At 39.8% G+C, this 16,109-nt stretch overlaps 1 protein-coding gene across 2 annotated transcripts in view; it reads left to right on the top strand.

Moving 5' to 3' along the window:
- si:ch211-243a20.3 (uncharacterized protein LOC100151507 homolog) overlaps positions 1-1,811 on the top strand; it is a 64,443-nt gene extending 62,632 nt beyond the window's left edge. For both annotated transcript variants that reach the window (XM_060899532.1, XM_060899531.1), the window contains exon 4: positions 462-1,811. In XM_060899532.1, coding sequence (XP_060755515.1) covers positions 462-777 — 316 coding nt within the window. In that variant the 3' untranslated portion in view covers positions 778-1,811. The remainder of the gene's footprint in view (positions 1-461) is intronic.
- The last annotated feature ends 14,298 nt before the right edge of the window (positions 1,812-16,109 follow it).

Genomic DNA, 16,109 nt, shown 5'->3' with positions numbered 1-16,109 from the left:
CTTATAATGTTTGTCTTTTTGCAAACATTAGCTGTGGTTGTGCTCAGGTCTAGGCAGCTCGGCTTTACAGGTTGATGTGAAATCGTGTGTTCGGTTTGCTTCAGAGTATTGATTTCTTTTTCTAGATCTGAAACAAACCAAACCTTCAAACATTTACTTACACACACACACACACACACACACACACACACACACACACACACACACACACACACACACACATTTGCAAACTTTTTTTCCCTCTATAACACACATGGACTGTTACCCACATACTGCCCACACTTTTTCCTAGCTACTGAAGCACACACTCCCACAAACAGTTTTAATCTCTCTCTCTCTCTCTCTCTCTCTCGCTCTCTCTCTCTCTCACACACACACACACACACACACACACACACACACACACACACACACACACACACACACCACTCTCTCTTAAACTTTGTTCTCTGACTTCACAGAGTACGTCCTCTCTCTGAGTCCCTCAACGATCTTTTTAGAGAAGTCTCCCACTTACAGAGGCGCATCACAGACCTTAACAATCGCCTAGCAACCTTGGAGCCCTTTCTCCGTCGTCATGGCTACTACAAGGAAGACAAGGAGGCCACTGAAGAAGACCCCCAGAGCCTAAAGGATACAGGCACGAGTCTGGCAAAGCACCCGCGCCGGTACAGGGCCCGAGTGGCCCGACCCATGAACAGGATGGCTCGAACCAGGAGGGTGAGGGTGTACAAGGATGAAAACGGGAAGGTCAAAGTAAGGGAGATAGAAAGATAGGTAGAAAGGAGAGATAAAGATATATGACAGACAAAGATATACAAATATATTAATATTTTTAAGGATATTAATGATATGCAAATATTATTAATAATGTATTGAATGTAATCAGAAAATTGTCTGTGTCGAATTGTCACTCATAATCAACCTCATATAAATGAATCAAATACAGTACCAGTCAATAGTTTGTACACCCCTACTCATTCATAGGTTTTTCTGTATTTTAAATATTTGACATTGTAGAACAAAACGGAACATATATGGAATTAAACAAAACAGTGTTAAAAAAACAAAATACGTTTCATATTTTAGATTCTTCAAAGTAGCCACCATTTACCTTGATGATGCTTTGTAAACTATTGGCATTATCTTAACCAGCTTTATGAGGTAGTCACCTGGAAAGGTTTTCAGTTAACAGCTGTGCCTCGTCAAAAGTTAATTAGTGGACTAATTTCTTACCTTCTTAATGTGTTTGAGATCAACCAGTAAATAGTAAATAATAAACCTACAGTAAATAGCCCTATTCCACAATTGCAGTAATCCATATTATGTCAAGAACCACTCAACTAAGTAAAGAGAAATGACATCCATCATTACTTTAAGCTATGAAGAAGTGTCTTTTAATTAATAAAAATAAAGAAAAACTACGTATTGAATTAGAGGGCGGGTACAAACTTTGACTGGTATTGTACATGATATAATTTACATGTGCTCTCTCTGCTGGCTGCACTAGTGTAAGCTCAGATCTCAAAGGTCTAATCAGAGTTCTCTCACAGAGCAAACTTTAAGCAGCTTTCACTGGTCTGTAACTAACACCTCCAGCAGAGAAAACTTTGCTTAGCCTGTTACCAGTCCCCTGGTGATCTAACTTTTTGACCAAGTTAAGATTAATCTTAAAAACCCTCAAAGAAAATGTTCTCTTTTTATATTGTTAAGTTTGTTTGGACTTTTAGGATGAGGACTCAACTTATAACACACAAGTGACAGAGCTCCAGCTGAATAAACTGCTTCTCAATAAACACATGCTGAAACTCTTTGGCTCTATGAGTGATCTTAATGTTTATATCATATACCATATTAATTATCCAGGACAAATTCACTGACTCACAAGACATACAGTACTGTGCAATAGTCTTAGGCACCCTGATTTTTTTTCATACAAACTATTACAGATTTCTATTTTATGACTTCTACATTATCGAGTCAGTACAAAAACATTTTAGAGTTCCAAATGTTCATTTTCCAGCACAAAATTAAATGTTACAGAAAAAAAGAATGTTTGTATTTGAGCAGCATTCCTTCCAAAAAAGTTTATTCAAGTGTGCTTCTAGTATACTTCTTTTAAACAAAAAATAAGAGAGCATGCTTTCAGTTTACTTTTTATTTACTTATCAGAGACATACTTAATAAAGTATACAAGGTACTTGGCTTATACTGAAAAGTATATAGAAAAGTCTAAGTATATTAAGATTATACTTAAATTTTTGATCAAGATATACTTAAAAGTGTAATAAAGTATTAAAATATTTGTGCCTTATGTTTAAGTGTACTTGCCCTGTAGTTGTGCTTCAGCAGTGTTGACTCTTTGGTTTGTTTGTAGTGCCATATAATTTTTTTTTTTTTATTTCTCCTGAGTGGGATAATTAAATTTTTTATTCATTTCTTTTTCTTTAGAGCTTGGATGTCAATTTCAGTTGTCATTGCCATGTTTTTATACTTTGACATTTAATACAATGTTGCTTTAAACTTTGATTTTTAAACAAAATGAATATGTTGTTAATCCTGAGTATCTGTTGTTATTTTGTGAATTCTTACCTGTATAACTTCATTGTAACTTAAGGTACAAAACACTTAAGTTGTCTACTGTGCATGAGGTAAGGGTTAGGGCTAGAAAACTAATAGTAAACCTAGAAGGGTAATTGCAGTACACTTCAAAACTAAAAAGTGGACTAGAAGTATAAAACAAGTAAACTCATAGTATATTTCCAGTATACTATGAAGTATGCTTTTGTAAACTAAAGAGTGGACTACAAGTATAGAACTAGTAAACTATTAGTATACAAGTTTACTTGTGGTATACTTGCAGTACAAAATAAAAAAAAACATACTAGTTGTATACTCAAAGTTTACTTCTCTTCGACTTAAAGTATACTTTTTATAAACTAAAAGTGGGCCAATTTAGTCTCAAGAAGTATTAGATTAGTTTACTTATAAGTATACTGTAAGTACATTGATATCGGTATACTTGGTACACAAAAGTATACTTCAGGAAATATACTTTAACTTTACTTAAGTATACTTAATAAAATGAACTTGAAGCATACTTCTTTTTGATAAGGGATATTACATAAGATAACACTTTTCAGATTAAAAAAAACATAATGAAGGCTGCTGGGTTTTGGTGCAAAATGAAGAAGTGAGTGTGACAGTCAACGTGTCCAGAAGAAGTGTGGCTGGTTCTGTAAGATGCTCAGTAAAACCTACAGCTCATTTCCTTATAAAACTGCACTCATTGTACCTGAGACTACTGTTTTATTTATTTATTAAGCAAAGGGTCGTCCCTCACTAAATATTGACTTTGTTTCATTTATTATGGCTTACTATTTACAGTATTTTTTTTAAAGTTGAAACATTTAATTTCATTATTTATAAGCCATTTTTTGGTCCACAGCAAGACTTTTGCACAGTACTGTACATCAATTTATAGAACAGCTTGTTTAACTGAATGAATTGTTTACTATACATCCATAAATACATCAAAGCATTTTCAAATATAAAACATCATCTGAATTCATTTGAATTAAATACTTTATACGAGATGGCTGAGCAGTGTGGGAAATAAGGAATTTTAAACCACTCCAGTGTAGCTTTAGCATTATGTTCAGGGTCATTGTCCTGTTGGAATGTGAACTTTCCTCCCAGTCCCAAACCTCTGGCTGACTCAAACCGGTTTTCCTCCAGAACTGCCCTGTATTTAGTGTCATCCATCTTTCCTTCAGTCCTGACCAGCTTTCCTGTCCCTGCAGATGAAAAATATCCCCACAGCATGATGCTGCCACCACCATGCTTCACTGTAGGAATGGTATTCTCAGGGTGTTGGGTTTGTGCCACACATGACATTTCCCATGATGGCCAAAAAGATCAATTTTAGTCTCATTTGACCAGAGAATCTTCTTCCATGTGTTTGGAGAGTCTGCCACATGTCATTGGGTAAACTCCAAATGTGTTTTCTTAAGCATTGACTTCTGGCCACTCTTCCAAAAAACGTAATTTTTTTCCACCAATAAATATCAAACACGAAGAACACTATTACTGACATGACCTGGATAATTAATACATAAATCATATTTTAAAGGTTTATATATCACCAAAACACACTGCTATAGTGTTAGTTACATCTGTATTCTCTGTTCTTGGTTAAATTTAGGGCTGTTTTCCATTTACCAACTTTCATTTTTTTTATCTTGAAACCAATTGAAATATTTTGTTTTATTTTAATGATTATTTTCATCATTGTTGTTGTGGGCTGTCCATCGCTAGCGATGATGGCTTCTTCATTAGGATGCGCAGAAATGCAGATGGGCCACGAGGCCCGAACCAGAGTGACAGAGTTGCCCGCAGCAGTGGTACAAGTGGCCTGGCCGAGCCGCCACGGAATGTCTGGTCTCGTGAGCTCTCACATACTATTCTCCTCTCCTAACAAAGCACCTTGCACAGTAAGGTAAGACAAATGAGGTCATGCCTCTATTGTGTTGTCTCTCTAGACCACCAGACCTAATGCAAGTGATACCAAGTGTTGCACAAAAGTGCCACAAACCTGACGGGTATGGAAGTTGCCCCGCAGTGACAACTGGCTTGCCGGGTGATGCCATCCATTGGCCATTTGAGTGGCTCTTCTGCATGCCACCTGGTGGTGTGCCATTGACCCTGTTGGGTTCATCTGCCACATTGCACTGAAAGGCACCCTGCTGCCTTATTGGTGATGTACTATTTAACCCATAGCTGGAACCCAGGCAGGTGCTACCACTCCGGGTCAGAGTGGACCTGGGAGCAATGGTGATTAAGGGGTGACTCCACTTTCCCCAATACTCAAGTCCTCCTGGACCTGAGACTCACCACCGGTTGCAGTTTAGTCATAGCCAGGACTATAATTTCATAATAAGAATAATATCGAATAATAAATTTAATATTAATATTGATATTCAATGAATACATATCATGAAAAGTGCAAAATATATTTGCTGTAATATATTGAAATTCCAAATGTTTTCCTGTATGTTGACATATATAAAAGATATATCAAACCCAGTATTTCTAGTTGTGTGTTGATTCAGTGTCAAATAGGCTATATAGAAGTTTACATCACCCATAGATTTTAGGGGAAAAAGAAAGTGTATCTATAAATCTACAAAAATGTATTACAGTATATTTATATGAAATTTAGAAAGGGAGTCGCAAACTGCCACACTTATGTCATATTGATTTTCTCACTATCTAATATCATAATATCTATGAATTTCCCATTTTTTAAAACTTCTCATCTCTCATCTCATTTTCATCTGCTTATCCGGGGCCGGGTCGCGGAGGCAGCAGTCTGAGCATGGAAGCCCAAACTTCCCTCTCCCCAGACACCTCGGCCAGCTCCTCGGGAAGAACACCGAGGCGTTTCCAGGACAACTGAGAGACATAGTCCCTCCAGCATGTCCTGGGTCTTCCCCGGGGCCTCCTCCAAGGGGGACATGCTTGGAACACCTCCCCAGGGAGGTGTCCAGGAGGCATCTGAAAAAGATGCCAGAGCCACCTCAGCGGATTCCTCTCGATGTGGAGGAGCAGCGGCTCTACTCTGAGCTCCTCCTGAGTGACTGTGCTTCTCACCCTATCTCTAAGGGAGCGCCCAGCCACCCTGCAAAGGAAACTCATTTCGGCCACTTGTATCCGCAATCTTGTTCTTTTGGTCATTACCCAAAGCTCATGACCATAGGTGAGAGTCAGAATGTAGATCGACTGGTAAATCGAGAGCTTCGCCTTTTGGCTCAGCTCCTTCTTCACCACGATGGACCAGTAAAGTGACCGCATCACTGCGGAGGCTGCACTGATCTGCCTGTCGATCTCATGCTCCATCCTTCCCTCACTTGTGAACAAGATCCCAAGATACTTAAACTCCTTCACTACCCCTTTTCCACCAAATCAGTTCCAGGGCTGGTTCGGGGCCAGTGCTGATGCTGGTTCACAACTTGTTCAACTTGTGAGCCAGCTGAGAACCAGTTTGCTTTTCCATAGCTCGTGGTGCTAAGGGAAGCCATGTCATTACGTCGCTGTATACGTCAGTTACGTTGTTGTATACATCAGTTATGTCGCTATGTTTGCATAAACCTTGGCGTGAATATCGAAGCAAAAACAACACGGAAGAAGCAGCAGCAGCAACAACAACAAGAATAATAATGGATGACTTCACGTTTGTACAGCTGCTGCCTCTTGTCGCTTAAAAATGGTGATCTTTCACGGTCTTGTTATTGTTGTTGGTCTTAACAACTCCGCCCCCCCGCTGACATAAGCAGTTCTTTCCTCTGGCCCAGCAGAGAGTTGGTGCTAGCCTGGAACCGGTTTTTCTGGCCCCAGAGCCAGTTCTTTGTCAGTGGAAACAGAAAACCCGGTTCCAAACTAAGCACTGGCCCCGAACCAGCCCTGGAACTGCTTTGGTGGAAAAGGGGCACACTTGAGGCAGGACTTCTCCACCAACCTGAAGAGGGCAAGCCACCCTTTTCCAGTCGAAAACCATGGCCTCGGAATTGGAGGTGCTGATTCTCAGCCCAGACGCTTCATACTCGACTGCAAACCGCCCCAGTGCATGCTGAAGGTCCTGGTTTGAAGAAGCCAACAGGACAACATCATCCACAAAATGCAGAGATGAAATCCTGTGGTTCCCAAACAGGATTCCCTCCGGCCCCTGGCTGCACCTGGAAATTCTGTCCATAAAAATTAGGAACAGAACCAGTGACAAAGGGCAGCCCTGCCAGAGTCCAACATGCACTGGGAACAGGTCTGACTTACTGCCGGGAATGCGAACCAGACTCCTGCTCCGTTCGTACAGGGACCGGACAGCCCTTAGCAAAGAGCCCTGAACCCCATACTCCCAAAGCACCCCCCACAGGATACCACGAGGGACACGGTCGAATGCCTTCTCCAGATCCACAAAGCACATGTGGACTGGTTGGGCAAACTCCCATGAACCCTTGAGCACCCTATGAAGGGTATAGAGCTTTATAGGGTGAACTAGAACTGCCACCTTATTGTGGTGGAGGGGTTTGTGTGCTTGAATGATCCTAGGAGCTATGTTGTCGGGGGCATTATGCCCCGTTAGGATTTCCCAAGGCAGACAGGTCCTAGGTGACAGGCCAGACCAAGAGCAGTTCACCAAACCCCCTTATGGAAATTAAAAACTCAAGGACCGTGAGGTCGCCTGGTATGGTGCAGCTGGGGCCCCACCCTGGAGCCAGGCCTGGGGTTGGGGCTCGTATGTGAGCGCCTGGTGGCCGGGCCTTTGCCCATGGGGCCCGGCCGGGCTCAGCCTGAAGCGGTGACGTGGGCCTGACTTCCTGTGGGTTCACCACCCACAGAGGTAGTCGTAGGGGGCCGGTGCAGTGTGGATTGGGCGGCAGTCGAACACAGGGGCCTCGATGACCTGATCCCCAAGCACAGCGGCTAGCTGTTGGGACATGGAATGTCACTTTTTAAAACTTGTACTTTGTAATTTAAAACTTTGTAATAATATTTGGTATTTGTTAGTTTGTTACACAGTAAATTGCAGAAATTATATTTGTCTTCTTCATTTTACTATATGCAAAACTTAGCATTCAACTGTGTATGAATATATTTTTGAACTGTATAAACATATTTATCCATGATCTATATGCTTATCTGTCAAGGTTATGGGAGCTAGAACCAATCCCAGCTGACTATGTTTTACCTCATGAATTTTATTGTTATTGTTTTTCAAAATAAACTCATTACAATTTTGATTCTTAAAACACATTTTTTAAAAAGTTGGGACAGTAAAGCATTTACCATTATATTATGTTACCATACCAATTGATGAAGTGTTTCAAGTGTTAGTTTGTCCCTGCAAACAAACTAATGTGTGTAACAGTATGGGATCGTTGTCATATTTTTCATTTTAAAATTCATCACAGAAGAGGGTACAGGCACCCTCTCCTTCCACAGCCCTATCTTTGTAATGTGTGCAGAATGTGGTTTTGCATTCTCTTGTTGATATCTCCCTGGAAAAGATGTCATCGTGAAGGCAGCAAATGTTGCTCCAGAATCTCAATGTACTTTTCTGCATTAATGCTGCCATCACAGAAGTGTAAGTTACCTTGTACTTTCTAAGGGCACCGACACAACCCCATACCATGACAGACCCTGGCCTTTGAACTTGTTGCTGGTAACAGTCTGGATGGTCCTTTTCATTTTTGGTCCGGCGCACATGGTGAATATTTCTTAAAAAAAAGACCCTGAATACTGATTTGTCTGACCACAATACATGTTTCAACTGTGTGATGGTCCATCCCAGATGCCTACAAGCCCAGAAAAGTTGGCGGCGCTTCTGGACACAGTTAACATAAGGCTTCCTTTTTGCACAGTAAAGTTTTAACTGGCATTTGTGGATGCAACTCCGTATTTTAGTGCTTGACAAAGGTTTGCTAAACCGAAAATCCCAAACCCATGTGGTTATATCAGCAATAGATGAATGACTGTTCTTGATGCAGTGACGTCTGAGGGATTGGAGATCACGGGTGTTCAGCTTAGGTTTGCGCCCTTGCCCTTTATGCACCGAAATTCCTCCAGATTCCATGAATCATTTAATTATATTATGCACCGTAGAGGGTGAAATATTCAAATCCCTTCGTATCTTTCTTTGAGGAACATTATTTTGAAACATCTCAATAATTTTCTCATGCATTTGTTGACAAACTGGAGATCCTCGGCCCATCTTTGCGCCTTAAAGACTAGGCCTTTCCTGGATACTGATTTTGTGGCAAATCATAATTAGAATCACCTGTTGACATCACCTGTTTCAAATCACATCATTATTTAATTGTTTTAACTCATTACTCGCCCTAAATTGCCCCGGTCCCAGCTTTTTGGAATGTGTTGCAGGCCTGAAACACAGGAATGAATGTATATTAACAAATGAAATGAAGTTGACCAGACAAAACATGAAATATCTTGGGTCCATGCAGTCTGCAGTGAAATACAAGTCAAAGTAAATTTAGAAATCATTGCTTTCTTTTATATATATATATATATATATATATATATATATATATATATATATATATATATATATATATATATCAGCATTAACATTATGACCACTAATAACATTATAACATTGATTATCTCCGCACAGTGGCACCTTTCAAGAAGTGGGATATATTAGACAGCAAGAAAACAGTCAGTTCTTGAAGCTGATGTGTTAGAAGCAGGACAAATGGGCAAGCGTAAGGATCTGAGCGACTTTGACAAGGGCCAAATAGTGATGGCTAGATGACTGGGTCTGAGCATTTCTAAAAATGAAACATCTTGTGGGGTGTTCCCAGTATACAGTGGTTAGTACCTACCAAAAGTGGTCCAAGGAAGGACAACCGGTGAACCGGTGACATGATCATGGGTGTCGAAGGCTTACTGATTCACATGGGGTACGAAAGCTAGCCCACATGGTCCAGTTCCATAGGAGAGTTACTGTAGCACAAACTGCTGAAAAAGTTAATGCTGACACTTTTCTGTTTTAGTCAGCATTAACATTTTCAGCAGAAAATGTTTTTATTTACAATATTTACTGTTCATGAACTGGTTAATACAATCCCTATGCTGAAGCATGGTAGCAGCAGCATCATGTTATGGAGTTTCTTCTCAGCAGCAGGGATAGGAGAAACTGGTCAGAATTGGGTGAAGAATGTTTGCAGCCAAATGCAGAGAGGTTCTTGAAGAAAACTTGCTCACAACCCAGACCACATGACCTTAGATTGAGGCAAAGACAGCATGACAAAGACCCAAAACATACAGTCAATACAAAGATTGACTTTGGAACAGAGTCTCTGAATGTCCTTGATTGGTCTAGCCATAGTCCAGACTTGGACCTCATATCTCCACATCTGTGGAGAGACCTGAAGATGGCAGTCCACAAGTGCTCCCTGACCAGCTTGATTGAGCTTGAGAGGATCTGCCAGGAAGAATCTTCTACAGAATACTAAATACTTATCTAAATGAAAGATTTCAGTTTTGGATTTTTAATAAATTTCACAAAACAATTTAAAAACTTGTTTTTGTTATTATGGGTAATTGTGTAGATTAATTCATCTTCTTCTAGGGCTCTGCCTGATGGCAGGTCTGGCTCTGACATCCATCAGAGTGTCTTGGGAACATTACAGTAGTGGTTTCCCATTGCCTTCTACTGGATTATTATAGAGGTTTTCTCCTCTCAACCATTCACACCTATGGACAATTTAGAGTAACCAGTTAACCTAACTGCATGTCTTTGGGCTGTGGGAGACACTGGAGCACCCTGAGGAAACCCATGTAAACACGGGGAGAAGATACAAACTCCACACAGAGAGGCCCCCATCGACCACTGGGCTTGAACCCAGAACCTTCTTGCTGTGAGGCAACAGTGCTAACCACTACACCACCGTGCCACCCAGATTAATTAAGTCATTTTAATTTATTTTAAATTAAATCTTTAACACAATAATATGTATAACAAATGAAGGGATCTGAATAATTTCTATTATTGAAAACATATGTACAGTTGTGGTCAGAAGTTTACGTACAGTGACATGAATGTCATCTTGTATATGAATGTCATGGCAATATTTGGGCTTTCAGTGATTTCTCTGAACTGTTCTTTTTCTGTGGCAGAATGATCGTACAGCATACATCTTTAAAAAAACAACTAGAATTCAGTGTACAATTTTCTTTGGGTTTTCTGAAATCAACACAGGGTCAAAAGTATACATACAGGGTCAAAAATTCACATACGGCACACCTAATATTTGGGTAAAATGTCTCTTCGCAAGATTCACCTTGCCCAAACAATTTTTGTTTACTGTTAACAAGCTTCTGGCAGAATTCTGGTTGGATATTTCATGACTCTTCATGGTAGAATTAATAGAGTTCAATTAATTTTTTTTTTCTTGGCATGGGCTCAACTTATAAGCACGGTCCATATATTTTCAATAGGGTTGAAGTCAGGACTTGTTTTAAGCTTAATGTTGGCCTGCTTTATCCTCCACAACCAGCTCTGATGCATGTTTGGGTTCATTGTCCTGTTGTGACTCCCAATCATGTTCAAGTTTCCAATAGTCTGAGGTTATGCTGAAGAATTCTGAGGTAATCCTCCTTCTTCATTATTCCATCCACTTTGTGCAATGAACCAGTTCCACTGGCAGTAAAACAGCCCCAGAGCATGATGATCCTATCACCAGCTGGTACAGTGTTCCTCTGTACATCATGGTAATTGTAGCCCAACAACTCAATCTTTGTCTCATGTGACCATACAGCTTTACTCTAGAAGGCTTTTTCTTTGTCCATGTGGTCAGTTGCAAACTTTAGTTAAGCTTGAAGGTGTCAATTTTGGAGCAAGGGGTTATTTCTTGAATAGCAGCCTCTTAGTCCATGGTGATATAAAACTCACTGAACTGTAGACAGTGATCCATCAACTTCCAGTTCATGGCTGGGCTGGGCCATGGTGGTTCCTGGGTTGTTCCTGACCATCCGAACCAACTTCCTTTCAGCTGAGGGTGACGGTTTGGGTTTTCTTCAAGCAAAGTGGCTTGGCAAAGTGACTACATCTCCCAGTAACTTACATACAATTGTTTGAACTGATCTTGGGCTCTGCAGTTGTTTAGAAATTGCTCTAAGAGACATTCCTGAGTTGTGTACATCTGTGATCCTCTTTCTCAGATCTGCACTGAGCTCCTTGGACTTTCCCATTTTACTGTGCGTTGATCAATCCAATGAGTGTTGTAAACAAACCCTTTTTATGAAGGCACAGAGAAGCTACCAGCTACAGTCAATCATAATCACTAACAGGAAGTTAAGAGGCCTTGCCCTTGGCAAGATAAGAAACAGTTTGGAAGTCTCGGCACCTCTGAATTAATAATCTAAGTGAGTGTATGTACATTTTTGACCATGTATGTATACTTTTGACCCTGTGTTGATTTCAGAAAGCCCAAAGGAAATTGTGCACCAAATTCTAGTTTTTTTTAAAGATGCATGCTGTACAATCATTCCACCAGAGAAAAAGAACAGTTCAAAGAAATCATTGAAAGCCCAAATATTGCCATGACATTCATATCCAAGAGGACATTCATGTCACTGTACGTAAACTTCTGACCACAACTGTACATATACATCATTTGCATATAGATGGTGTGTTTTATATCTATCTATCTATCTATCTATCTATCTATCTATCTATCTATCTATCTATCTATCTATCTATCTATCTATCTATCTATCTATCCACACACACACACAATTACACACTCATTCAGTGATGTAAAAAAAAAAAATCTGGCCTTTTATAATTGCCTTGAGAAACAAGTGTGGCTTATGTGCACTATGATCATAGTGTGATTACTACACCTTAATGTCCACACAGTGGCAGGCTTGTGTTACTTGGGTATTTCTGCAGCTTGGCATGTCTGTAGATAATTGTTTCCAATCTTAGAATCTGGTGAAATCAAATAACGGCCAGCTAATTTAATATAAGGTTCTAAGGCAGTGTGAGGATCAGACTGCAGTCCAAATAAAAATCAGATGAATTTATATGATAAAGTACCTCCCATCCACAACATAAGTAAATGTGATATCAGATGAACAATATGTGATCACATGTAAAAATCAATGAATCATGTGAAAAATTATGAAAACGTGAAAAAAAAAATCAACCACAAAAGCACTACAGATGCAAAGAAATGTGAATTGAGCCAATGTGATTATTTCACATGTGAAATTTGTATGACTTGTGTCAGAAAAAAAAATAGACTCCAAAAAATACACTGTTGTTGAAACAGAGACCTGTAGGTCTATAATATCCTCACTGGAACACTGCATGTGTGTACTCGAAGCCTTCAGAAGTGCATCTGCTCTGAGTTATGATCAGGTTGTGTGAATTTTTCATATTTGGATCAGTGTATGTGTGTGTAGGTGGGTGTGTGCCTAGGGTATAAGATGCATTCATGTAAGATTATTATAGATCATCAGATCCCTACACTCTGAATGGCTTTCATTTTATTTCTCACTAAAATTGCTTTTTGATTGTGTTTACAGTATTTGCTCATTGTTCAGTCATAAACAATGTACTATTAATCATCAACTGAAATTTAAACATGTTAATGACATGATCTCCAGTCATGCGACATCCCATAATATTTGTTTTTGCAGGTTCAATGTATTGCTTTAGTGCTGTAATGTAGATGTGTTCAGGTGTGTGTGTGTATAAAAGAGTGCGTGAGTGTTGTGTTCTACGTGTCCTCATTAAAACTTAAGCTCTAAAATGCTGCTCTCTGTCTCTACGGCAACGCTCTTCCCTCTTTGCTCTCTCCTCTCTGCAGACATGATCTTCAGTGTCTGACTCTGCTCCCATTAAGAGCTCTTTCACTTTATCGTCCCTCCATCCTTCTTTCCATCAGTAGCACATAACTCCACAGTGTCCTCTCTTCCTCTCCATCCTTTCCCCCTAATCTCTGCCCAAGTCATCTCCTCTTCCACTTTGCCTCTCCATCCTTCTCTTTCTGTCTTTTCTCTGATGAATGTGGGTGTTGAGCTCACGCTGCACTTGCCATTTCTGCATTGTGTGTTGATTCATTGTAGCATCCAATCCACCAGGATGTGAACACACCAGATCTCTCTCTCTCTCTCTCTCTCTTTCTCTCCATTTCTCCTTCAGGTCTCTCTCTCAAAAGATCCAGTTGCTAGGTAACAGTTAATTGTCAAGAAATAGTTACATGTGTTGCAGTGTATTTCAGGATTGGCTCTGTGTGTGTGTGTGTGTGTGTGTGTGTGTGTGTGTGTGTGTGTGTGTGAGTGAGTGAGTGAGTGAGAGTGAATAGCTTCGTGGGATGATGAACCTGCTACTATATTTTTTAAGCCCAAACGACAATGATAACTGTAGGCACCTCTGAATATTTTATAGACACTCATATCAGCTGTGACGGCTTGTTTCCTGTCTCTAGGCGCCGCATAATTTCAGCCAAGCAAAATGTTTAAAAAAATGAAAACGAATGAATGTTTTCTCTTTTTTTCTCTCAAGTCAACATTTGACATTGATGTCCTGCTAGCTTGTGGAGGTGCTGCAACATTTCCATGGAAACCACAGCATATGCCAATCATACGCTTTCCCGACATTTCAAGCATACTATTGGTCTTTCTCCCACTCTACCCCATAATTTGCGGACTAGTTAGTACAGTAGTATGGTATTTGTTTTCTTCACTCTATCTCCCCTGTGGTTTGTATGCCACATTAGGTTGCATATTGTTCATAGTAGAATAGTCATACTCAGAAATAATGGTTATCTGAAGCTACAGTGGACGCAGGTTCACCAAAATTGGACAGTTGAAGATTGGAAAAACCTTGCCTCATCTTTTTCTAATCTTCTATTGCCCATTTTCAGTGAGCCTGTGCCCACTGTAGCCTCAGATTCCTGTTCTTTGCCAACTGGAGTGGAATTCAACGCTGCTCTTGCAGGCCATCCTGCACGTTTCAGCATCTTGTGCTGTAAAGTGTACTGTAAAGGGTACCATAGCCCATAGCCTTCCTGTCAGCGAGAACCAGTCCAGACATTCTCCTCTGACCTTCCTCGTCATCTTTAACTAAAACATCACAAGACATTTCCACCCATAGAATTGCTGCTCACTGGATGTTTTTGGTTTATCACACCATCCCGTGTAAACTCTAGTGACTGTTGAGTGTGAAAATCCCAGGAGATCAGCAGGTTATGAAATTCTCAAAAGAGTCCATCTGGCACAAACAACCATGGTTTTCCCCTACTCGTTTTTGTTGGTTTGATGTGAATATTGACTGAAGCTCTTGACCTGTACCTGCATGATTTTATGCACTGCACTGCATCCACATGATCAGCCAATTCTACCATGGCCATCTCAGTCTGCTGACCTGTACCCCATTGAAAACCTGTGGGGTGAGCTGGACAGGAGAGTGCACAAGACAGGGCCTCGGACCCTGGATGATCTGGAGAGATTGTGTAAAGAGGAATGGTCTCAGATACCCTGCTTTGTATCCCCAAGCTTATAAAATATTATAGGAGAAAACTCAGGGCTGTTTTAGAGAGGTTGTACAAAATGTATTAAATGCAGGGGTGCCAATAAGAGTGGCATGCATTCTTTTGTTGAAAATAATTAGTTCTTGATGAGGGATTTGTTTTTCTCTGATGAAAATGTATTTCAATTAAAGGTCGGGTTTTTTCTCATTTTTTCAGTGTGAGATGAAGCGACTTCACCAAATGGTGGATTTTTTTTTCTAACCGTTTTTACTCATTTTCACAGCGGAGGCCAATAATCATGGAGGGCACTATATTGATGAATATTATTTATTATGGTTATATACAGTTTAGGATGTGGCTAAAAAGGAAGAAGTTGAAAAGAAGAAACACAACGTGGGATTTCTCCCTTTTATTTATTGTCAACACTGTTTTGTACAAAGAGACAGAAGAATATATTTTAGCACTTATGTTTCACACATACTGTGTCTGTATTCTCAATAGCTTAAGTATTGTGAAATTTCCTGTTAAATTATTATTGTAATCTTAAACACAGGTAATCTCTCTCTATACAAAAAATGGATTAAGAGAAACCATTTGGTCATATTTACACAATCTGTACATTTGTAATTTGTCAGGAACATTTAAAATAAATGTTGAAAAAAAACAAGGAAAAAAGAGAATTAGAAATATCAATTTATATGAAAGACAACAAAGGTGTACGTTTTATCCTTTCAATATCTGGTCTACTCTTGGTCACATGATCATGTTGTACATCTATGGTGGTTATAAAACCTTCTTAATAAAGTGTTTGCCAAATTACCCCATCTTAGTATCTGTATCTCCATATATTAAAAATTATGGAAGGGGGGAGTCATTTATTTACAGCAGAACTTCAACGCATGTGCAGTGCGTCTCACACATACCCACACACAAATGTAATCAAGCATGAATTCAGGCACATGTATTTTTCAAATACCTGTGACATATAGTAGCAGAGGAGGGATTTTGGGAACAAATGGAAAACAAGGACCGATAAGCCTACACTCAGTA

This window comes from Neoarius graeffei, chromosome 18 (genome assembly GCF_027579695.1).
Source record: "Neoarius graeffei isolate fNeoGra1 chromosome 18, fNeoGra1.pri, whole genome shotgun sequence".
NCBI classification, from domain to species: domain Eukaryota; kingdom Metazoa; phylum Chordata; class Actinopteri; order Siluriformes; family Ariidae; genus Neoarius; species Neoarius graeffei.
This window is presented reverse-complemented; position numbering and strand designations above follow the sequence as displayed.